General features: G+C 39.5%; 1 protein-coding gene and 1 long non-coding RNA gene across 2 annotated transcripts in view; one reads left to right on the forward strand and one right to left on the reverse strand.

The window, feature by feature from the left end:
- Positions 1 to 418: 418 nt before the first annotated feature.
- Positions 419 to 2,593, forward strand: LOC127656045 (uncharacterized). The gene is made up of 3 exons (XR_007972134.1): positions 419 to 539; positions 690 to 904; positions 984 to 2,593. It is a non-coding gene; the product is annotated as an uncharacterized LOC127656045 (long non-coding RNA).
- A 9,481-nt stretch (positions 2,594 to 12,074) lies between these two features.
- sntb1 (syntrophin, basic 1) overlaps positions 12,075 to 24,797 on the reverse strand; it is a 41,221-nt gene continuing 28,498 nt past the window's right edge. Inside the window, exons 4-7 of the mRNA XM_052144165.1 lie at positions 22,169 to 22,305; positions 19,485 to 19,681; positions 15,574 to 15,764; positions 12,075 to 14,358 (exon numbers count right to left, since the gene is read on the reverse strand). Of these exons, the coding sequence (XP_052000125.1) occupies positions 14,266 to 14,358; positions 15,574 to 15,764; positions 19,485 to 19,681; positions 22,169 to 22,305 (618 nt within the window). The 3' untranslated portion in view covers positions 12,075 to 14,265. The remainder of the gene's footprint in view (positions 14,359 to 15,573; positions 15,765 to 19,484; positions 19,682 to 22,168; positions 22,306 to 24,797) is intronic.

Genomic DNA, 24,797 nt, shown 5'->3' on the forward strand with positions numbered 1-24,797 from the left:
TAATAAAAGTGTAGAGCAACAACCGAGGGTGTAAGGTAAAGGCTGAATATTGTAGATTTATTACAATATGTTGCATGTTTGAATTAAAATACCTGTGGATATGCAGGAGCACACACTCTACAAAGGCCTGACTGGAGATTTGCCTGATCTATCCGTCCTTCAGGTGAGTAGGGATACAACAATAGCAAATTTCACTGTACAGTATGATATATCAACCGAAATCTGTATACCAATATTTCATTATTTTCTTTTTCCTCCCCTTTTACAAACAAATATTCTGCTTCAAAGAAAAAAAATGAAATTGATGTTATCATAAGGGTTCTTCATTATGAACTTGTATGCCATGCATAAACATACTGTGGATAGAAATTACAGGGAAAGTTACTGGTATGATAATTGTGGTTATATTATATTACTATTGTATTTAGTGTATTGCTAATCAATATATTGTTACTTCCCAGGTGACAGCGGCTCACTTCAAGAGCAAGTGAAGCAAGTTGGGACAATGTTGAAGACATTTGCTCGCACTGGGCAATCAGGTACAACTTGCAAACAACACCTGTGGTTGTTGGTTTAATTCCCACTGGGGCCACCTGTACATGTAGTAGACCTAGATATAAATGTCATAGTTTAGTAGTTGAAGGACCAGGACTGACTACTTTGTTCTTTTATTCTGGGAACCCCTGTAGGTGCAGATCAAACCCTAATGCTGCGACGTCTTGGAGTTTGGCGATGTTGTGCGTAGCATGGACAACAAAATGCTATGCTGCAACATTTCAGTGCCAATGTGTCTGTTGGAGAGTTATCCCTGCCAGGGGATCTGTTACTCCCCCTAGACACCAGGAAGGTTTGGTGTTGCTTGACAACAGTTTGAGGCAGGAAAAAAGGGCTCCAACAACGATTTGTAAGTGTGCCGATTTCGTTTATAACGCCATAGGGTAATCTAAAAAGTAAAATTAAGATCGTACACTGCGTATTTTCAGCTTCGGTTTTTGGCAATCAAATGTGGGAGGGACCTAAAGACAACCGTGTGGCGAATGCTTCAGAGTATCTTCTCTAATCACCTTTCCATCAATACAACCTGGACTGGTGTAGGGGATAAAGCATGTTTTAGAGACATGTTCCTGAAGACCATTGTTCAAAGTAAGTTGGATATTTTTTTTATATTTAAGTAGATGTGTATGACCTTATGCCATTCAAATGGAATGACAGATCTTTATTTTCTACAGGAGCCATCCGGAAGAACCCGGCAACCCAGGATGCCACTGATGAGGCGATCCAGGTTAACGCTACGCGTTACCTGAAAGGAGCATCTGAACATGAAGGTGGAAAAAGGCGCCGCACAGCTGAGAGGGACCCACAGCCGACCCCTTAAACCTAGGCTGACTACTGACACCCCAGCATCACTGACAACTGGAACCCTTTCTTTATCCTGCAGTCAGTAACATCAAGACCCCTAAAAAAGCCTGCTAAAAGTGTCAGACTACACTCACCCAATCCACACTGTTCACTGTGGAAATTGCTTTTTTTTTTTTTTTCTTTTCTCTCGTGACCCTGCTTTGAGGGCAGCTCCTTGGATGAATATGGGATGGTTTGTCCTTTTATACAGGCACACGAGGAATCACTGAAGATATGCCAATTTGCACTGCCTCATTCTGGAGGTCGGGGAAAACCGGTGATTCTTAGCCCACTACGCCACGCAGTCCCCAACCTCTCCAGACATTCTGATTGGCTGTGTTCTCTACAGCCAGATTGTCTGCTGTTAATTATATTTATTCCAACTTGTTGTCATGTGTAAGTTGAATGTCAAAATGTATATTATACCTGTTATCCTGCACATTCCTTGATACCAAAGATCTCAATTATTTCATATACAATTTGCTGCTTATTTCATTGTTACAGTGCTTAACTATTCTATTTTTAAATATAGCTCGTAAATCCTAGATTATACATCTAATACTTGATATTTGCACAATATCTGGTATCAAATATTCTACTTACCGTGACTTTAGTATTGCTTATTTCATTCCGTCAGTGCTTAACGATTCTATTATAGTTTGTAAATCATATTTCATACCTCTGATATTTGATATTGCACATTAACTAGTACCAAAAATTCTACTTTCATTCCGTCACAGTGCTTAATTGTTATTCTATTGTTAAATATAGCTTGTAAATCCTTGTGCCACAGGTCAGCATTGCAGTTATAATGGTATATTCTACTGCAGAGCTTTACTCTAAATTATTACCACTTAACCTATTGTTAGAAATGACTTGTTATACCTGTTATACCTCAATTTATTTGGTATCCTGCACTTTATTTGGTACCAAATATCCTCATTGCTTATGTTTACTGGTAATTCTTTTCATCCCAGAGCTGACCTCTTTATATTATAAACATTTATTGTGTTACAATAGTGTTTTTTTAAAAAAAAATTTTTTTTACCAAAATTGAATTGGAAACCTGCATGTTCTTTAGTGTGTGTGTGTGTGTGTGTATATATATAATGTTTGTATTTTTCTGTTATTTATATTTCAGTGATCTGACATCTTGTTTCAATGACAGTTACTGTACTTTGAAATGTGGAATTAAAACGCCAAATGGAAATTTGTCTGGTTTGATCAATCAATATTCTTGATAAACTGCATGCTATAAATATATATATATATATATATATAAAAAATATATCTAAAAAAAAAATATATATATACAATAAGCGGCGGCAGATCGCTCGAAAAAAGCATTTGCCTCCGACGGTCCGCCTTCGATATAACGGCGGCGGAATGGCGGATACCCAGCGGGCCGGCCGCGGAACGAAGGCGGTAGGAAGGCGGCTGCCGCTTTTAAAAAGCGGCTGCCACCGGCGGTGCGCCGTCAAACGTGTTTGCGATATCGCCATTCTGCCGCTTCTACTGCCGTCGGAGCACCACCAGCGGCCCGCCGACTTATTGCTATCTGGGGAGAAGCAAATAAGTAATTTTTTCCAAAAATAAAAGATTGTTTGTAAAAAAGGACTGAAATATTTATCCTTTTCTCACCCAAAGTGATTACAGTGCTTCTGAAGATATAGATTTAACCACTGAAGTCATATGGATTATTTTTAGTCATTTTATTATTTTTCTTGCATTGAAAGGACCTACAGAGCTGATATATTCTTCTATTTTTTTGTGTTCAGCACAGTCATACACATCCAGGATGGCTTTGAAGTGAAAAATAATGCGAACATTTACATTTTTGAGTGCCCCTCTAAGGCACAGATCTGATATTTTAACACAAGTCAGTCCCTCCTATTTAGAGCATTTTGACCAATAAGTGTATTTGAATGTGTGTGCTCTATTGAAGTACTGGTACATGAAAGTTTTCATTCAGTGAATTAGTTTCTAAAGTCATCAATTCTGCAAATGTTGGGACTTGTGCAGTTTATGGCAAATGTACAGTCAATGAGTGCTATAGTTACATGATTGTGCATCAGTTCTCAGTGGGTGTTTTCACTTCTCAGATTCTGAAAGAGGTGGTTGCTAAGGCACTCACTAAACACGGGAGAGAGCACAAGTGCTTTGAAGCCTGCAGTCAAAGACTGTTTGACATCAAAAGTTTATCTGATGGTGTGTAGCAATCTTTCTGCCTCTTTCCCTCACACCCTGCTGTCCCGCCTATAGGGACATCTTTGAAACTCTTAAAAATATGCTGCCTAAACGCTGCTGAGTAATGCTATATCTTGATCATTTACCCATGAAACGAGGGCAAAACTCCAAGAACTTGGAGTCATTTAGCTTTCGTCCTAAAGCATTCAGTCTAAAAATGTACGTAGAGTGCAGAGCTGCAGGTTAAATGATTAAGTGATTACTGGAGAAGCGTTGATATATAATAGTCACCCAGTTAAGCTTCAGCAACTTGTGTTTGTTTTGCAACAGGATCTGAAAACGTCAAATGGCCTTCACGAGGAAATGAATAAAGGCAACCAGTAACAACGTCAAACAGGTATAGCACACACCTTTAGTTCATTGTTTTTGGAGTCGCCCCTACTCCTTAGTTTTTGAAAATCGTTTTGTGTGTATTGATTTGATGATACAAGTTTCCCTGAAACTTGATAAAACAACAGAAGACAAAACCTATAGGTAAGGCCATCACCTGAATAGATCATGGAGCAGATGGCTGATGAGAGTGGTTTTTGTGTAACCACATTAATACGTGTTTGTCTGCATGTGTGTTTACATAAATGACGTGTTAATGTACAGTTGAAATCAGAAGTTTACATACACCTTAGCCAAAAACATTTGAACTCAGTTTTTCACAATTCCTGACATTTAATCATAGAAAACATTCCCTGTCTTAGGTCAGTTAGGATCACTACTTAATTTTAATAATGTGAAATGTCAGAATAATAGTAGAGAGAATGATTTCAGATGTTATTTCTTTCATCACATTCCCAGTGGGTCAGAAGTTTACATACAATTTATTAGTATTTGGTAGCATTGCCTTAAATTGTTTAACTTGGGTCAAACATTTTGGGTAGCATTCCACAATCTTCTCACAATAAGTTGCTGGAATTTTGGCCCTTTCCTACTCCCAGAACTGGTGTTACCGAGTAAGGTTTGTAGGCCTCCTTGCTCACTTTTTCAGTTCTGTCCACAAATTTTCTATCGGGTTGAAGTCAGGGCTTTGTGATGGCCACTCCAGTACCTTGACTTTGTCCTCCGAGCTTTACTATCTGGCTGATGTCTTGCGATGCTTCTTCAATATATCCATATAATTTTCTTTCCTCATGATGCCATGTATTTTGCGAAGTGCACCAGTCTCTCCTGCAGCAAAGCACCCCCACAACTTGCTGCCACACCCATGCTTCATGGTTGGGATGGTGTTTTTCGGCTTGCAAGCCTCACCCTTTTTCCTTCAAATATAACGATGGTCATTATGGCCAAACTGTTAAATTTTTGTTTCATTAGACCAGAGGACATTTCTCCAAAAAGTTCAAACTTTGTCCCAAAATTCTATCTCAGCTAAAAAGAACACTCAAAGCACCCAAAGCCAAATTACATTTAGTCAGACCCAAGTCACAGAAGAACAAAGTCTGTCAGCTGAACACAACCAATCTTCAAGAGGGAAAAAGACACAAAGTAGTATAAGAATACAATTGCCAAAATTAATCAATGAAAAATATGTCAAAAGTCAGAAATGTAAAAGGATATTGAAATGAAAGAGAACATAACCTCTTGTAGTCATAGCTTATCTCCTAAATTCAGAAGTAAAGGGCATGTACCAGTTTTGCCTACTAGAGAATTAATAATCACAATATTCAGTGGAACTGCCGAGGTATTAAAGTAAACATTTCTGAACTTCAGCGTTTATCTGCTGTTGTTAATCCCGTTGCCTCTTGTCTTCAAGAGACTCACTTGGTACCAAGCAGCCCATTGACCAATGAAAGATCTTTCACAAGTTTTCCTTTTGAGTGTAGGCATGTCCATACTGTTTATACAAGATGCTGTATTGTTCATTCCAGACTTACTCATATGTTTTTATTGAAAGGGGAAGTGCCACCAACATGTGATTTTTGTCTGACACCACTGTCTATAAAACACATTTGACTGTAATTTAAAGTTTTTACACAAAGTTTTTCAGTGGATGTTTTCAAAAATATTTCCCCATGGAAATGTTTTAATTTTTTTTAGCAAATATTGAAATTAAAGATCATATATAATGTTCATTGTTTATATTACTGTATTATATATTGTGTACATTACCTTTTAAAATGACCTTGATCTTGTCATGAAAATAGCCAGTGATGCTAACATGGCAATACAAATAAATAAACAAGATCTTTGTCCCCATGTTCCTCCAGTATCCTGACAAGGTACTTTGCTGTTGTTCTTGGATTGATTTTTTAGTTTTATCGCACCAAACTACATTCATCTCTAGGAGAGAGAGAATGAGTCTCCTTCCTGAGCAGTATGATGGCTGCGTGGTCCCATGGTGTTTATACTTGTGTACTATTGTTTGTACAGATGAATGTAGTACCTTAAGGTGTTTGGAAATTGCTCCCAAGGATGATCAAGACTTGTGGAGGTCCACAGTTATTTTTCGGAGGTCTTGGCGGATTTCTTTTGATTTTCTCATGATGTCAAGCAAAGAGGTACTGAGTCTGACGGTAGACCTTAAAATACTGGTACACCTTCAATTCAGTACACCTCCTATCAGAAGCTAATTTTCTAAAGGCTTGACATCATTTTGTTCAGGCATGAGTCTGCCATATAAACTGATGAATGTGCGCAGAGAGGACCAGCCTGCCACGTCACAAACTTGTTCAGGCATGAGATTGAGAGTTTGACTCAAGGACGTAAGAGCCCGGAGTAGCATGAACATCCAAACTATAAAATCTGAATGTGTGCAGAGAGGACCAGCCTGCCACATTATAAACCTGCTGCAGAGGGACCCCTCTAGCCAAGGCTTTAGAGGCGGCGACCCCTCTGGTGGAGTGAGCCCTGACACCTACTGGCGAAGCTTGACCACGCGCCTCATAGGCCAGGGCAATAGCATCCCTAACCCAATGTGACATAGTCTGCTTGGTAGTGGCCACCCCCCTGTTGCGGCCCCCATAGCAGACAAATAATTTCCCTGACTTACGCCACTGGCTAGTGCGGTGGACATAAGTCTGAAGGGCACCGACTGGGCACCTTAGGAAGGTAGTCAGGCTGAGGATGCAGAATAGCTTTGGCCATACCTGGGGCAAATTCTAAATAGGCCGGCAAAACAGACAGAGCCTGTAGATCCCCGATCCTCTTAAGAGAGGTAATCGCCATAAGAAAGACCATCTTGAGAGTCAGAAGTCTCTGACTCTAGAGGTTCAAAGGGGGACTCAACCAGACCCTCAAGGACTATAGCTAAGTCCCACGAAGGAGTTCTGGTCCTGACAGGAGGCATCAGTCGCATGGCTCCACGAATAAAGCGAGCGAGTAGAGGATGCCTCCCCAAAGGCACCCCGTCCATCAGGGCATGGCAAGCCGAAATGGTGGCCACATAAACCCTGAGAGTAGCGGGGCATATGCCTGCTGACAATTTTTCCTGCAGAAAGTCCAGAACTGAAACGATTTGGCCGTTAACTGGATCTGCACCATGTGAACTGCACCACCTTTCGAAGACACCCCATTTATTGGTGTAGATTCTTCTGGTAGAGGGAGCCCTAGCACTAAGAATGGTCTCTATAACCTCAGGTGACAGCCCTGTGTCCCTCAGTTGGTACCCTTCAGGGGTCAAACATGAAGTTTCCACAATTCGGGCCGGGGTTGAAATATTGTCCCTTGCTCCTGAGACAGAAGGTCCCTCCTGTCCGGAATCGCCCAAGGCGAGCCGTCGAGGAGAGATATCAGCTCTGAGAACCAAATCCTGTTCGGCCAGCGATGAGCTATCAGTAAGAGGCAAGACCCTTGCTGGCGAACTCTGGCCAAGACTCCTGGGAGCAGAGAAACTGGGGAAAAATGCATACAGACACATTCAGTGCCATGTACGCGTCCAGACCCAAGGGGGCTGGGTGACTCAGGGAGAAGTAGAGGAAGTAGTCCTCTTTCTTCCCTGTAAAATCGCACCCAGATTTGTTCCACTACCTAGGGGTGGAGTTTCCACTCACCCGTCTGTATTTTCTGTCTGGACAGTAAATCTGCTCCCACATACGAGCATCCAGGGATATAAACTGCCCTGAGTGACAGGGGCTTGCCCTGGGCCCAAAGGAGAATCCGACAAACCAGAAATGTAGCTGACGTGAACGTGGACCTCCTTGATGGTTTATGTAAGAGACTACCGCTGTATTGCCCACCCACACCAAGACATGGTAGCCTCTGGAGGAAGTATTTCAGGGCCAGAAATACAGCCATCAACTCGAGACAGTTACTGTGACAACCGAGCTGACGATCTTCCCATCCCCTTGAGCTGGACGACCACTTAGGACCGCTACCCAGCCCGTCAGGGAGGCATCTGTCATTAGCAGCCTGCGACGAGACGCACCTAGAGTGGGACCCAAGTTAAGAAACCGGGGTCTGAACCACATAGCAAGGGAACGAAGCATGCGGCACATAACCGTTATTAGCCCTAGGGGACTGGCCCTTGGATGAAATCCCCTGGCTTTTAGCCACAGCTGAAACAGTCTCATATGGAGCAGGCCCAAAGGGATCACTGTGGACGCAGATGCCATGGGACCTAGTATTTGTTGATACTGGTGAACAGTGCAACCTTGACCTAGCCTTTGCTCAGGGTGTTCTGAATGGAAGTGATACGAGCGGGAGACAACTGTGCCCGCATCGTGATCGAATTCCATATAACCCCCAGATAGGTGATTCCCCGGGTGGGAGAGAGAATGCTCTTTGACATTGAGTCTCAGACCCGGAGAAACCAGATGAGCTAAGACAATATCCCTGTGCTGAACAGCCAGTTCTTGGAGCTGCGCTAAGATCAGCCAGTCGTCTATGTAATTCAGAATGCGGATGCCCCGGAGTCACGAAGGAGCCAGTGCTGCATCCATGCATTTCGAGAATGTGCGGGGTGATGGGGCTAGGCCGAATGGAAGAACCCGGTACTGAAAGGCTTCGTCCCCAAAAGCGAACCTCAGGAACTTCCTGTGCTGTGGCAGAATTCCAATATGGAAATATGCGTCCATGAGATCGATTGTGATCAGCCAATCGTAATGTTGGATCTGAGACACGACCGTCTTGACCGTTAGCATCTTGAACTTGAACACCCTGACCAAGCGGTTCAAACCTCAAAGATCTAAAATCTTTTTGAAATTAAAAAAAAAAAAAAACTGCCCGAAGGCTTCCTCGTGGCTTTTCGCCTCCTGGAATCTGGAAATAACCGTATTCATGGCGTCTCCGAAGAGACCGGAAGGCGAAACCGGGGCATCGAGTGGGGAAACTCTGTCCTTATCCTTGATGCCCGAAAGGTTAAGCCATAAATGCCTCTCCATGCTGACTAAAGCGGACATAGACCGACCAATGGCACGGGATGTCTGCTTCGTCACACGGAGAGATAAATCTGTGGCCCGACGAAGTTCAGAAAAGGCTTCTTCGTCGAGCGTTGCATCGGCACTCAGGTCTTTCAGTAGGTCAGCCTGGTACGCCTGGCATGATGTGCAGCACAGCACCAGCCTGACGTGCCGCTTGATAAGCCCTCCCCACTAGCATGGAGGTAGTCCTGCATGGCTTCGTGGGGAGAGCAGGTTTCTTGAGTGATGATGCCGAACCCGGTGAGAGATAGCCCGCAAGCGTCTCTTTGACCGTATCTCAGCACCCACGATGGTCGAATATTAAAACGTCGATGGTACGTGAACACGGGAAGTATATGGGTTCCTCCATGAGCGAGAAAGCTTGTCAGGGAGGTCATCAAAGAAAGGAAGGGACTAATATAGCGTTCCCTTTTTTTATTTATTTATTTTTGTATTTTTTTTGGCCACCAGAGAGAAATCGGTCTTATAGTTTGAAGCGTTTGGGGGTCTCTTGTTCGCGTGGCCAGTCTAGCTGTAGTCTGGCCACAGCCCGAGTAACCACCTCGAGTAATTTCTCAGCCGCTTTATTATTATGCGTGAAATGTACAGAGGGTCAGTGCCCCCCTCGTGAAACGAAGAGGCGCCGAGGCGCGCCTCAGGCTTACGAGAAGGATCAGCTGGATCTGGAGAGCAAGCGAGCGATAGGGACGGACCTGTCTCTCGCTCCTCAGCCAGATATACGTGATAGCCCCACGATGAAAGAGTGGGCGCTGACTCCCGAAAGTAGGTCGCAATGCGCACACTCGCCCTGCCCCAACGCGAGAGCAGCATGCTCTTCCTCCAAACAAACAAAACAAAACTGATGCGTGTCCCTGACAGTCATAGAACGTTGACAGGGAAACACGTATCATTTGCTTTGCTTCTCTGACATTTTTCCACCTTTTTCTTATATATATATATATATATTATATATAAAGAGGGAAAGGAGAAAAGGTTCACTGCGCACTGCCTAACAAATTCTAAATCCTAGCAGAGGAAAGAAAGTTTCTGACAGGCTTGTGAGACTGCGCCACAGGTGCATCTAATGATCTCACCAGCCGAGGCATTAAATTCCGGTCAATGTTCATTGACGTGTTACACACATATTCACAGCTGGTCATAATGCAGGATTTTCCCCAAAAGCGCTTAGCAAAGTGCAGCATCATAGTGAAGCTTTTTGTAAAGGGAACAACGTGATACTACAAAATGAAGAGGTATTAACTTCTCACAGTTAGAGTCAAAATTCCTTTTTAAGGAAATGTGTATATAAATTACTTCTCTGTTCTCTTTTCTTTCATTTAAATGTATGTGTAATAATTGTATATCTTTATGTATTAAACGTTTTTAACAAGACATCATGAACCCTAAAGCTGCCTGACTTCAAGAACAACACAAGGCGTAAATTATTTCAGAGCTCCTAAAATCATTCTCGAACTCGAACAACAGGCAAATATGGATGCACATTTTCTGAGACTGTTTAGCATCATGAAAACCAGTGAGAGTGTTTCTGGCCAAATCATCATCATATCCCATTTCAGTGATCAGAGTTCACTCAAATCAGCACTCAAGGATGAATCAAGGAACACAGCGTTTCAGCTCTAGTTTTCCAAAACCCCATAATGAGATGACCCCATCTCTCACTTTCAGTTCTCTGCTATTTTGACCAAACATAGAAGACATCAGTGCTGAAGTACTACAGATCTCAGAGTAGTTTGCCCCAAACTAGGGCAGTCACCAGAGATGTTGGGGTCCAAAGGGCACATTGGTCTGAGGTCATACGGAATAACTACTATAAATTCAATTAAGAGGTGCTATCTTGTACTCTTTGTCCCAAAGAAATTTAGGGTGTCTCATGAGTACCCAGACACATTCCAGTCCCACAAAGGGCCATTGTTCTCACTTCTGGGTGCCCAGAGGGTTGATGGGAAAAGAAGGAGGCCCTTGATGGCATCATGCAATACGAACTCACTACCTCCCTATTAACAGACCTGCTGTATTCTTGTGTAGTCTTATTGATTAATAAAACTGGTGTTTAATAGAGATTTGGTTCATTTTGATACACTGTGATGTTTTGAATTTCCCAAGCTGAAAAATTATTTTGAAACAAATTTGATCTGTGTGGGTAAAATTCTATTAACACAGTGGACAAGAAGCTCTCAACACTTTTTCAACCTGTTACTATGTCCTCCTCCACCAGGCTGTTCGGATATTAAAGTGGCCATATCATTAGAAATAAAAATGTATTTAACCTTGTGCGACCCCCTCATCCACATGCGTGGACATTGTACTTTGGCTTTGCTAGATGCAACGCATAATTTAAATTAATTTAAACTGACTGTTCACAATACTACAGACTGTCATTTATGGGTTAAACTTCAGGGCAACTGAGTCACGTGACACAACACCATGGCGTTGTTTTCCTTGAAGTGCTTCTACGGGCGCAGAGCCAACAAAAGTGCCTCTGGTAAGAAACCTATTAGTCTTTTCATTGAAACCTGTTTGGGTGTAAAGAGCAGCATCTCTACTTTTGTTTAATATCCTGCTTAAAAAAAAATGCATTTATTTTGAATAACGTTCAGCATTAACACATCTGTGGGTCATTTGACTTCATTTTTATATAACTTTTGTAATATTTTATATTTGTTCAATACGGTTCTATTCAGTAACATTAATAAATCCATTCCTATATTTACTGTGCATTTTCACATTGAAAATCACTGAGTTCAACCAAAAGCTGAACTTTGCTTTCAGAGGGGCTTTATATGGAGTTAGGGCAAAAATAAGGTGCATTTTTAACTGTTCTGAGACCAGTGAAGACAGACGGCACACTGGAGGTTAAATAATTTGCTAAATAGGGAGCATCCTGTAGTTCTCTATGCAGCTAAGTGCATTCACTCCTAAAATCCGACCATAAGTTCAGTTTCAGGCTGCAGACAGTTCGGACTCAACATGCTTGGCAGACATTTACATTTTACATTTATGCATTTGGCAGACGCTTTTATCCAAAGCGACTTACAGTGCACTTATTACAGGGACAATCCCCCTGGAGCAACCTGGAGTTAAGTGCCTTGCTCAAGGACACAATGGTGGTGGCCATGGGGTTAGTTCTGATTAACAGCCCTGTGCTTTAGCCACTACGCCACCACCACCACCACCACTCCCACAGACATAGGACAATAGTAATCAGTACACATTCAGAATTTTCATGAATCATTTTATTTGAACATGTTTGGCAGTGATTGGATGATGCTGGCCGTTACTTTGAATCAGAATTAATTATGCTAATTTCTTATGTAATATCTGTTAGATCTCTAAAACATGAATAACTAACACTTCTGGAAATATTATAAACAATAGCTTGGTATTATTTAAAATGTCACAACTTAGTCCAGTTGTTCACATATGTGGACATACATTTTTAGGAAAACTATTTGCTCTAGAAATTATTATTTGCTTGTTTTTTTAGGTGCTACTAGTTACAAATATGCACACATCAGACACGCTCTGGTCTCAGCAAGTTAATCTTTTGAGATGAGTTCATTGTACTATGAAATAATACTTTTTCCCCAGTGAAAAAAACCCCATAAACTTAGCTGCAAACTTTGCAAAGAGGCTGTTATTGAAGGGTGGAGCCATTTAAAAAAAAATACATTAGACAGACAACAAATATCCAGCTTGTGAGAAAAGCTGCAGTAGCACTCGCCTTTTCTAGCATGCAAAATTACCTCTGACCCTGGAAAGAATGATATGCTATCCTCTAGGGCTGCTGTTTTTAATAATTCATTTCAAATAACAAATATTATATTCAACATGTTAAAATATACCACCTAATCCACTTTGCTGAAACAATAAAAACATGCAACTTTAATATATGCTTTACATCTTTCAATGTTCTTTGTACTGAACCAAGTGATCAAAAGGAAACATTGATCTTCTATTGGTCACATGTCTTCTCGTCATATGATTTTGCAGGTCAGAGTTAGCCAAACTTGAACTTTGATAAGCAATGGAATGCTAAATGTATTTGCATGAGCTTGCATTTACTCTTGAACATTCAAATGCAAATGAAGAACAAACTCTAGTACGGCCACACCTTAAGTACAAAAATGCTGATCCTCATTTCACATGAAGAGGATATTTGCATAATCTTCAAGACACAGCATCTAAAAACAGCCTATATAGTTTTAGAGGTCCAAGATGGGGTGACAAATTATTATTTGCACAAAAAACTTTATAGTTGGACTGTCTCACAGGGGCTCTGCTGTACCCAAATTCATAGCCTCTACAATGGATCAGTGCTCTGGGAACACTCAGTGCCTGACAATGGACACATTAATTGCTAGCTTACTTGGAAACCCTCAAGTGCTCTAATTTATAACTTATTACTGACATTGCCTTTGTTTGTGTACAGTGAAGCTAAATATGTCCACAGGCCATGGAGTGCAAATCTGAGCCTCAACAATGGCAATGCACAACATGCAATGTGGAATCATTTAGGAGAGAAAATCTTTCAGATCATTCCAATTTTTGGGTGAACTATCTTTTAAGTTAAAAAGTTTATACACAACTCTAGATTTTGGAGGCAAGCCATTTGTAAAAGTCACAGAAGCTCCATTTGTCAGTGAAAACAGATAGAGTAGTGAAGGGGAGGACTGTCCCGGTCTCGAGTTCCATTTTTGACACAAAGGCCTTGTGAAACCAGACAGTTTGTTGACATGCCTCTTTGATGACCAGCTCTCTAGATTATCCTTTTTGATTCTGCTGAACTATCAGTGAAGCACCAGAAACAAAACAAGACAACTGTTTTCTGGCTGTTTGACTTTTATGTGCATTAACAGGGTTTAAAACTAGCCTTTCTTTAATCCACATTATCTGCAAGACAGAACTAATTACGCAGACAGCTTCCATACAGATGGGTTCCTTTCCTCTCAACATTACATTAAAGTTAGTGCTGAATACTTTGCTGTCAAAGAATTTAGCATGTATAGGATAAATAAAGAATATTTCTAGTATTACCTTTTTAGTTATAGTTTTGATCTTTTTCTTAGATAATCAGTGTGTGTGAAATGGCATTTCACTATAATTAACATTTTATCATTATTGAAATGTAATTAAAATCAGCCAAAAGTCTGATTTACTTCATCATCAGTTCTGCTTCAGTGGCCTATTTCAGACTTGCGAGTTTCACTATGTCCTGGATATCCTTTCTCCATGCTGGAATGGTCACATCACTTTTTCAGTCAATAAAAGTTTGATCTTAGGCTACCAATCCTAGTCTTGCAATCTTGGCAGATAGGAAGGAGTGAAGGATAAAAACAATTGGTTTGGGACAGGAGTGCAAGTCCAGATGCTGTGAATAGAATAAAACAAAAGGTATTAAGCATTAAAGGGAAGCATTAAAGGGAAGATCCTGATGTGACAAACACATGCTGAGAGCAACAATCATGATAGGACTGGTTTTCACAGGAAATGACACTTCCAGAGAATCTCCGTCTGTCAGTACAGACATGCATCATTTCCTGTTGTGAGGAATTCCAAGTAGGGCTGGGTGATATAGTAGCTAAAGATGGGTCAATAACGTGAAGATTATTTTTAGTTTTTTTTCCCAAATTAGATATTATTCAAAAATACATTCGCAATTCACACAAAACAGTCACTTAAATACATCATTATTAGGGGATGGGGGTCATTTAAGTTGTGTAACCATCCTAAAAAAAAAAGTCTCATTAAAAGATTACATTCTTAAAAAAAAAATGCTTTTTGGCACAAGTTGCTTGGAACAATCTTGCAACAGACACTGAAATGTATTCAAGGTGCAAGGATATTAAAAGTATTTATGGTTACACTAGTTGACATTTTTAAAGTCATTAAAGGGAAATAAAAATTAAGATTTTTAGAAAATATCCCTAAAAGCAGCATAAAAGTAATCTATAAGACTCCAGTGGTTAAATCCAGATCTTAAGAAGTGATATAAGTGTGGGCGAGAAACAGTTTAATATTTAAGTCCTTTTTCAGAATAGTGTCGTTTATGAGAATGCAGCAAATGACCTCAGACCATCTCAGGAGGTGCTCAAAGTTTAGTTCACTTTGTTTCCAAGGAGCCATTTGTGCTTAACATTCGTTGTGAACACAACTCCGCAGGATCACTATAAATATAGACTATACCTTACATGTGTGATTAAATCATAAAATAATTATTAGTTTTAGTATTAGTCATTTTACACCTGTTGTCATAGATGGATACTGGCGTGACGCAAATGGAAGGGTAGTTATATATGATTTTTTGACAACTTTGTTATTTTATTTGATTTTTTGTTTCGTTTGAAGTGCATTTTGAATTTAGAAATATCTTTGGTTTAAGTTTTTTGTGTTTCAATAAATACATATTTTAAAGCTAAATCAATAAAGCAAGAATATTCACTGATCACTCGGCCAGGGGGTTGACGATGTAATTGGATATCGCAATACATTTATTTTTTTTATATTATGAACATATTTATTGCTCATCTCCCAGCCCTAGTGCTCAATAAACCTATGGAGATGTCAGATGTCATATTTTACTCACAATTTCACCCTCTTTCCCTCCAAAGTCCAAATAGAGGATTCGCACGCCGTCGTCAGCAGACATCTTCAGCTTTTCGAATGGGTAGCTAAAAATAGTCTGGGCCAGAGTGTTGTCCTCTCCATCTACTATCACAGAAAACCCTCGCTCATAGTGAATGACCAATCGACAGTCCTGACCTTCATACATACAGCCTAAAAGTTAGCAAACACACACACACACACACAAAACATTATTAAATCCAACTCTATCTACAGCATGAATACCACAAAAATATTGTCCATCTTGTCCCTCAGTTTACAGAGTGAACTGTCTCTTTCAGGTATTTTTGCCCAGATATACAAATCTTGCAAGGTTTCAAAAGTCATTACATGAGTTGAAAGATTGGAGCTAATTTAATATTTATATAAATAAATAATAAACATACATTCTTCCATTATAAGTGCCTGTTAATTAAAATACTTTTTCACAAGTGTTTTACAAATCCAAGGGAGATACATATATAAACATATATCAAAAATTCAATATAGGTTAATCAATAATTATTCAACAACATTTACATATACAACATACATAAATATATAAATCAAGGCATATTCTACAGAGGATTAAATGAAGTGGAAGAGAAATTGAGAAAACTGTCCTCTGATCTGCTTGATAATTGGTTTGTTATTCATCACCAGTAATCTCAGCTCAATACCTCCCTAATGCCATCCAATACATCACAGGATTCCATGTATCCAGTATCACTCTTTCAATATATTCATACAGCTCATCAGGCACCATAGGATGTGTGGAAACCTACTGTTACTCTGTCTATTGTGAGCGTGCCAGTGATCCTCTTCGGCTGTTCCCTCCATTTACCCTTAATAAAGCTTTCTGAATCGCTCTTTGACCAGGTAATTGCAAGGCTACAGTGTTCTTTTCACATTGGTCTTTGAAAAACTCCTCTGCTGTTACAGTCCATTAGGATGATTAGATCATCACATCAGTGCAAAAGTATCTTCTTTTTCTGTAATTTACTTAATGAAGCTGATTAACACTGATAGATAAAGTACTCATAAACATTTTAATTTATTTGGGTGACATTAGAGGTTCTTGTGATTTGGTGGAAGTGAAAATGTGGCGATTTCAGGATATTGTTCCCATGTTTCTCTTCACAATACTGTAACTTTTTCCCCTTCAGAAAATGTCTCAATCTTCAGGCTTTCCCACTAGAGTGGCTTTTAGTCTGTAACAAAGTGCCTTCCTTTTACCAAAATCATGAGCAGCCTAGCAGAGGAATGTTCAGGTTTGATCAGTGACTGTAACAAATATTGATCATGTTTCCCATCTGTATGTGTCTACGCAAGCTTTTCAAACCAACTGGAAGTCACTACCACCCTCTAACATTGCTTCCCCAAATAACACACCATGAAATACTCTCATCAACTCTTCAGGCTGGCAATAGCAAGTTGGTGACAACAGCAATAGGGCTGTGTCTAGAAGGTAACCCCTGGCAGCCTAAGTCTCGAGAGAGTCTCAATTGCTGTTACTAAGCTTAGGTTTAGAGTTAAGGTTAGGGTTAAGTGTAGGGTTTCTGTAGGACTCTAAATAAACACAAAAAAACACAGTGTGTGAACATTCAAGGTGGCTCTCGCGAGACTTTAAGTAACTGGGGGTTACATTCTAGACATGGGGCGGCTGTGGCTTAGTTGGGTCGGCCACTAATCGCAGGGTTGGTTGTTCGAATACCGGCCCACACGACTCCACATGCCGAAGTGTCCTTGGGCAAGACACTGAACCCCAAGTTGCTCCCAATGGCAGGCTAGCACCTTACATAGCAGCTCTGCTGCCATTGGTGTATGAATGTGTGTGTGAATGGGTGAATGAATCTCAGTGTAAAGCGCTTTGAATACTGTTAAGGCTTAAAAAGGCACTATATAAGTGCAGACCATTTACCATAGACACAATCCAGTAATAGCTTTGTACTTTTCACAGACCGAAACTGTATTTTGGAATGAAAATGTATTGGTCAACAACAAAAATAGTATGGAATTTTTTCAGGACTCAAAAAAAATTGACAATATAGTCAGGTTTGTTTTGAGAGGATGCAACTGTTGCACTTCACTACAAACTGAAAGCAATGATCATGTTCTTCCAAAAGTATTAATTAGAGATTCAGGTGTGTTGTAACAAGGGTAGTTTATTTATAATGCGTTTCATTTTGTAGATCTTTTAGATGAGCTAAAGTTTTTTTCACAGCACTACTAATGTCCTTAACTCATGACAATTAAAGCAATAATCATGAAAGCAATAAGTCATGAGAGGCTGTAGGGTAAAGTGATTTTACGGGAGGTAAGGGGTGCATAACAAGAAACATAATTGTATTCACTATAACATTTTCATGACTTTTACGGTTAAGATTTTAAGCTTTTAACTGTTAATTAATCTTCTGGGCCAATCTGAAAATTCCCTGATATTCCCAAGTTTTCCATGACTAAAGGAATCCTGAAAATCTCAAATAAAAGCAACATTTTGAAGAAATATCATTAATGTGTATTATTTAAGTATAAAAAATGTAAATTAATAACAAAGGTTCTGAGGTATTTTTATGTTCCTGTTCGTTAAATGGTTAATATATAGTATGTGAGTGTTTATGGTCATTTTACATCAGCTTTGAACAAAGCTCGTCCAATCAGATTTTAGTGCCAGAAATGCCCAGTTTAAAGTTTTACAATGTTCAGTATAATCTCTGTCGACTTGCTGTTCCAGCTTTGAAGGATAAGTGGAAATTATTGTAAAGCCTGATCTCAGAACTGTGAAAATATCTGACATTTAGATAATTTGGCTGCACAAGGAAGCAGAAGGGGAAAACCACAAGATTTCCAAATAAGGAGCTGTAATCACCAGAGACTTGCATGCAGTCCAGCAAATGCAGATAATTTCCTAACAGTTGAAGCTCAGGAACTGCCTGAGAGCTTCAAATCCCATAATGCTTTGCTCGGTGCCCCTCGCCTGTTGCACTGAGACCACACAGAAACACTGCCATGGAATTCCATTCTAAAAATACACTCTCTACTTTAATGACTTCAGTAATAACACACATCTCATCCAAAACATAGAAATATTGTAACTTCTGGGAATTCGCAATACAATCTTTACAGGAGGCAGAGACTAAGGGATCAGATAGCATAGTTTCATTTATCTTTGCAAAATCTAAATTTTACCTGTATAATATCACAGAAACCACAGCAGGACCACAAATGTAAACACACAACTAAGGAAGCCAGATGTACAGTAACATTTTACTAAGAAAATACATTAGAGGTGTCCTGGGTGGGCACGGATCCACACCTATTGTGAAGTTCCAGACAGGAAACTCAAACTTATTACTCACTGAAAAGTTAACAGCTGACTTCATGGAGTATGAAAGGGCAGTATCTCTTTGAATATATGGTAATTATGAGCCTATTCACACCAAGTTTGATGCACTTAAACACAAAAGTTTAAAATATTTAAATAAAAAAACTAAACAGAATTTTTCATTCCAAGTTTGATGACAAATCTTTGTCATTTTTGGATTTGGATAAATTAATAATTTGTTCAGCATCCAAACAAAAAGTAAACTCCAACCTAATACAAAAATATGTATAATCGCAATACAATATTTCAGACTGATTGTACAGGTGCATTTGTTCATTTGAAAACTTTGTTGTGTTTTTTTGTGCAGCCATTTTTTACTCATTAACCTTCCAATTCTTTTGGAAAATTCTGACCGAAATCACTTTTTCCCGATGTAATTTTTCCATTATCTGAGCAGTACAAAACTTGGTGACTTTTCGTCCACTAGACATCTTTATGACTTGATTCAATAAGTTCACCTTTATGGCATACATGCTGTGAAAAGAATCCAAAATAGTATCCATACTCACTTGTAGTGACTTCTTTGATCATCTCGGCAGATGCATGGCAGCCAGTTACTATGTGCCTGGTCCAGAGTGACAGGTCCTTGCAGGTCTCCACCCTGAAGAGGTGCATCTCAATACCCAATCTGGTTCCTGTCCTTGTGGCAAAGGACAACTCACCACAAGGCTGCAGTGAACCCTTATCTGGGCCAGAGTGCACCAGCCTATCATCAGAAACCCAAGATGAAGGATTTAGATCAAAAACACATAAATCACTGAGGCCACAAAATAATTTTCAAACTCCCCAAAATTAATTATTTTTCAAGTAATGGACAATGCAAACCACAATTATAATGTAATTAATTTATTTAAAAAAGGTCTAATGTTTAGTTTGTAATTTCTTTCAGTGTTTTTTTTTTTTTTTATATGCAGAGACAACTATAAGTAAACCATGCAGTGATTAATTTCTGCAGAGATTGTCTATCTGTTTATCTGACCAATGAAACACGATGAGTGGGTGTTCAGGAAACATATTTGAACACAATCATTATATTTTCAATTCTGTTTGGTGCTGCTCATGAACCAATGATAACTGAAGAGTAACACTTGAGTGAAAGAGTGAAATCTGGGCTGTAGTCCACCTAAACCTAGACTGTGAATGCATTTGAAGTATATCTCTTGTGTTAATACTGTAGCTGTCGCCCCAAACAGCTTCAACAGGCATTTAATTGATGTAGAGCTTTTTGAGCAGATTCTTTCCAACTGGCTTAGAAAGACTACAGTTATGTGGATTTCAGTTCCAAATTGCTCCGAACTGCCAACTGGCAAAAAAGGTGTATGTGTGTGTGTGTGCATGCGTGCCTGCGTGTGTGTACAGAGGCATGCACAACGTTGTGCAGGTGGACTGTGGTATGTGTGGTTTTCCAAAGGTGTGTTTGCATAAAAGAAAAAAATGTAAATGGTTTGCTCAAAATGTGGGAACTTAATGTCCCCACAAGGTTAGTAAAACCTGAAATCACCTATAATGAAGGGACCAACCATCGGTTCCTACATGGAAAATTGCTTAAATTGATAGTTCATCTAAAAATGAAAATTCTCTCATAATTTACTCACTTTCATGCCATCCCAGGTGTTTATGACTTTCTTTCTTCTGCAGAACACAAACAAAGATTTTTAGAAGAATATCTCAGCTCTGTAGGTCCAAACAATGCAAGTGAATGGTGTCCAAAATTGTTGAGCTCCTCAAAGCACATAAAGTCAGCACAAAAACAATCCATTTGACTCCAGTGTTTTAATCCATGTCTTCTGAAGCAATCTAATCAGTTTTGGGTAAGAATAGAATGATCGGTTTTGGCGATCATAATTTCAAGGTCGATTACACATCCTATAGCGCCATCTAGCACTCTGTGCATACATTAAGCACTAGAAAATGTAATTAAGCTTCTAATCATGATTGTACATAGAGACTACAATGACAAGATTTACAGTAAAAAATGAATTCCATTTTATTCTGTTCTCACCCAAAACCGCTTGGATTGCTTCAGAAGACATGGATTAAACCACTAGTTTTATTGATTGATTACTTTTATGCTGAATTTATGTGCTTTTTGGAGCTTCAAAGTTTTTGTCACAATTCACTTGAATCATATGGACCAACAGAGCTGAGCTATTTAAAAAAAAAAATAACAAATTGTGTTCAGCAGAATAAAGTAAATCACATCTGGGATAGCATCGGGGAGAGCAAATGATGAGAGAATTTTCATTTTTGGGTGAACTATTCCTTTAATAAACATAGTAAATAATATCTTAATGAAAATGTAAAAATGCTGAAAAGTTTGGGGAAAGGGTAAAGTAATGTCTTTAGAGATTGTAGCCAAAGAATTGATGCAATTGCCCAGCCTTATTTTTCGGAGTACTCTGAAATCAGTAATTGAAATATTTGCCATCAGTTTAAGACACCGTGTGACTGTGGCTGCCTGTAGCCTCCTCTATGTTTCTGCTTGATTTCTGAGTACTCTGAAAAACAAGACTGGGTATAGAAATGCATCAATTCTTAAATTACAAACTCTTCAAACTGTTCTCTGTTTTGTGTGCAGCTGTGTTGTGTTCTGATTTTGCTATAGCTGTGAAGGACCTTTTTTTTTTAAATAGTTTTTGCTTGAATGCCTCAATGTCGCAAGGCGGCTGCATGAACCGTTACTCTCGTGCCCTATTATGAACGCACACAGGACATCAACGGTCAGTGAATAATTTACACTAAGTAATACATCAGATTTTGGTAACGCACTCAATAAACAAAGAGATAAGATGCACGGATTGACGTCTCAGATGCGGAGGATTCTAGGATTCGTCCTCCGCCACCCATATTGAGGCAAGTCACTTCGCCACCACGAGGATTTAGAGAGCATTGGGAATTGGGCATTCCAAATTACAGAAAAAGTGAAAAAAGAAAGAAAGTCATATAGGGTTATAACACAGGGGTGAGTAAAAAGAAAGTTCTAAAAATCCATAAGGTTTTCTCTTAGGAGTAATGTCAGACTATTACAATTAAAATTAACCATTAGCTTTATATTGAAACAATAGAAATCTATAGTATTTCCCCATTTAGATGTGAGGTAGGTGTGTGTGTGTGTGTGTGTGTGTGTGTGTGTGTGTGTGTGTGTGTGTGTGTGTGTGTGTGTGTGTGTGTGTGTGTGCGTGCATTTATATACCGTGTGGCAAGCAGAGGGTAGGTATGTGAGGGGCTGAGCCAGTGTTCTCTCATGCGTGGCAAACTGTCAAACAAGAGCAGGTCTTTCTCTGTCAACACCACGAGCACCGGCTTCCAGCACTGCCTCTCACTTTCCGTCTGGAAAACAAACACATGCACACACGTTTATGCAGGCTTAAAACATCAGCAAATAATAAACATATGACTGATTACTTGCACTGTTAATTCATTACTTGGATGCTTGTTTCCAGTGAAGTGCAAAATTAATTAGGTGATTAATTTGCTCATCTGAGAGATTTCTTAATTAAATTTGTCAAAATAGTAACCCTTTGGGTGGGCATCCTCTGAAACCACTTCCCTGCGAGTAACTAGGGTAACTCTCTGAGAACAAAGTAAAGCGTTAAAACCATCCATCTTGCCTCTTCAAGTTGTAACTGATGCATCAGCAAAATGAGCAGTGATGTCCAGAGGCAAATGTTTGTGATGTGATATGATTAGCACATTTTATTAAGATGGAATGTATAAATATCTACTTCTTGCAGATTGCTGCAATGAACAATGTTCCACATAATTCAAAATTTTTAAACCAGATGAAGGCAAATCCAAGAACCAACCATGCCAGCAACCATGTCAACACTTAAGTCAATATGAAATCAACATTGACCCCATTTACTTTCTTATTACAAGTTCCTGGTCTTATTGTGAATGGTTCATTTCAAAGAAAAAATAATCTTTAATCAAAATGTGATAACTTGCTCTACCCCTGAAACGACTTTCCTTTCCAGATGACTTCACAAATCCCTCTTACTTACAATCCCTCCCCTTCCAACCACCTGGAAACTATCTGGTATGTCATGGCCACTTTACTTGATTCAATAATTCAAACAATTTCCATTGAATATCTGGTCTCATAATACATTAGCAATACATCACACATAGTTCCCTCACCTTTTGACCAATTAATTTAAATTCAATTGGATTACTGGATAAGATGAAATATGTATACACATACACACACAGTATATATATATATATATATATATATATATATATATATATATATATATATATATATATATATATATATATATATATACGCTAATCAGCCACAAGCTTAAAACCACCTGCCTAATATTGTGTAGGTACCTCTCCTGCCACCAAAACAGCACCAACCCGAATCTCAGAATAGCATCTGAGATGATATTCTTCTCACCACAATTGTAGAGAGCAGTTATTTGAGTTACTGTAGACTTTGAACCAGTCTTGCCATTCTCCATTGACCTCTCTCATTAACAAGACATTTCCGTCCACAGAACTGCCACTCAATAGATTTTTTTTTTTATTTGGTTTGTTTTTGACACCATTCTGAGTAAATTCTAGAGATTGTTGTGTGTGAAAATCCCAGGAGATCAGCAGTTACAGAAATACTCAAACCAGCCCATCTGGCACCAACAATCATCCATGTGATTATCTAATCTGCCAATCGTGTGGCAACAGTGCAGTGCAGTGCATAAAAGCATGCAAATATGAGTCAGAAGCTTCAGTTAATGTTCACATCAACCATCACAATGGGGAAAAATGTGATCTCAGTGATTTGGTGCATGGCATGATTGTTGGTGCCAGACAGGCTGGTTTGCGTATTTCTGTAACTGCTGATCTCCTGGGATTTTCACACACAACAATCTCTAGAATTTACTCAGAATGGTGTCAAAAACAAACCAAATAAAAAAAAAATCTATTGAGTGGCAGTTCTGTGGACGGAAATGTCTTGTTAATGAGAGAGGTCAGCAGAGAACGGCCACACTAGTTCGAACTAACAAATTCTACAGTAACTCAGATAAACGCTCTGAACATTTGTGGTGTACATTTGTATACAGATCTTCAGGTTGGTGCTGTTTTGGTGGCACGAGGGGGACCTACACAATATTAGGCAGGTGGTTTTAATGCTGTGGCTGATCGGTGTAAACTCAGCAAAAAAAGAAACGTCCCTTTTTCAGGACACTGTATTTTAAAGGTCATTTTGTAAAAATCCAAATAACTTTACAGATCTTTATTGTAAAGTGTTTAAACAATGTTTTCCATGTGTGTTCAATGAACCATAAACAATTAATGAACAAGCACCTGTGGAATGGTCATTAAGACACTGACAGCTTAGGCAATTAATGTCACAATTATAAAAACTTAGGACACTAAAGAGACCTTTCTACTGACTCTGAAAAACACCAAAAGAAAGATGCCCAGGGTCCCTGCTCATCTGCGTGAACATGCCTTAGGCATGCTGCATGGAGGCATGAGGACTGCAGATGTGGCTAGAGCAATAAATTGCAATGTCCGTACTGTGAGATGGCTTGAACAGTGCTACAGGGAGACAAGAAGGAGAGCTGATCATCCTTGCAGTGGCAGACCAAGTGTAACAACACCTGCACAGGATCGGTACATCCGAATATCACACCTGCAGGACAGGTACAGGATGGCAACAACAACTACTTGAGTTACACCAGGAACGCACAATCCCTCCATCAGTGCTCAGACTGTCCGCAATGGGCTGAGAGAGGCTGGGCTGAGGGCTTGTAGGCCTGTTGTAAGTCAGGTCCTTACCAGACATCACCGGCAACAACATCGCCTATGGG

The sequence above is a fragment of the Xyrauchen texanus genome, chromosome 15 (assembly GCF_025860055.1).
Source record: "Xyrauchen texanus isolate HMW12.3.18 chromosome 15, RBS_HiC_50CHRs, whole genome shotgun sequence".
Classification (NCBI taxonomy): Eukaryota; Metazoa; Chordata; class Actinopteri; order Cypriniformes; family Catostomidae; genus Xyrauchen; species Xyrauchen texanus.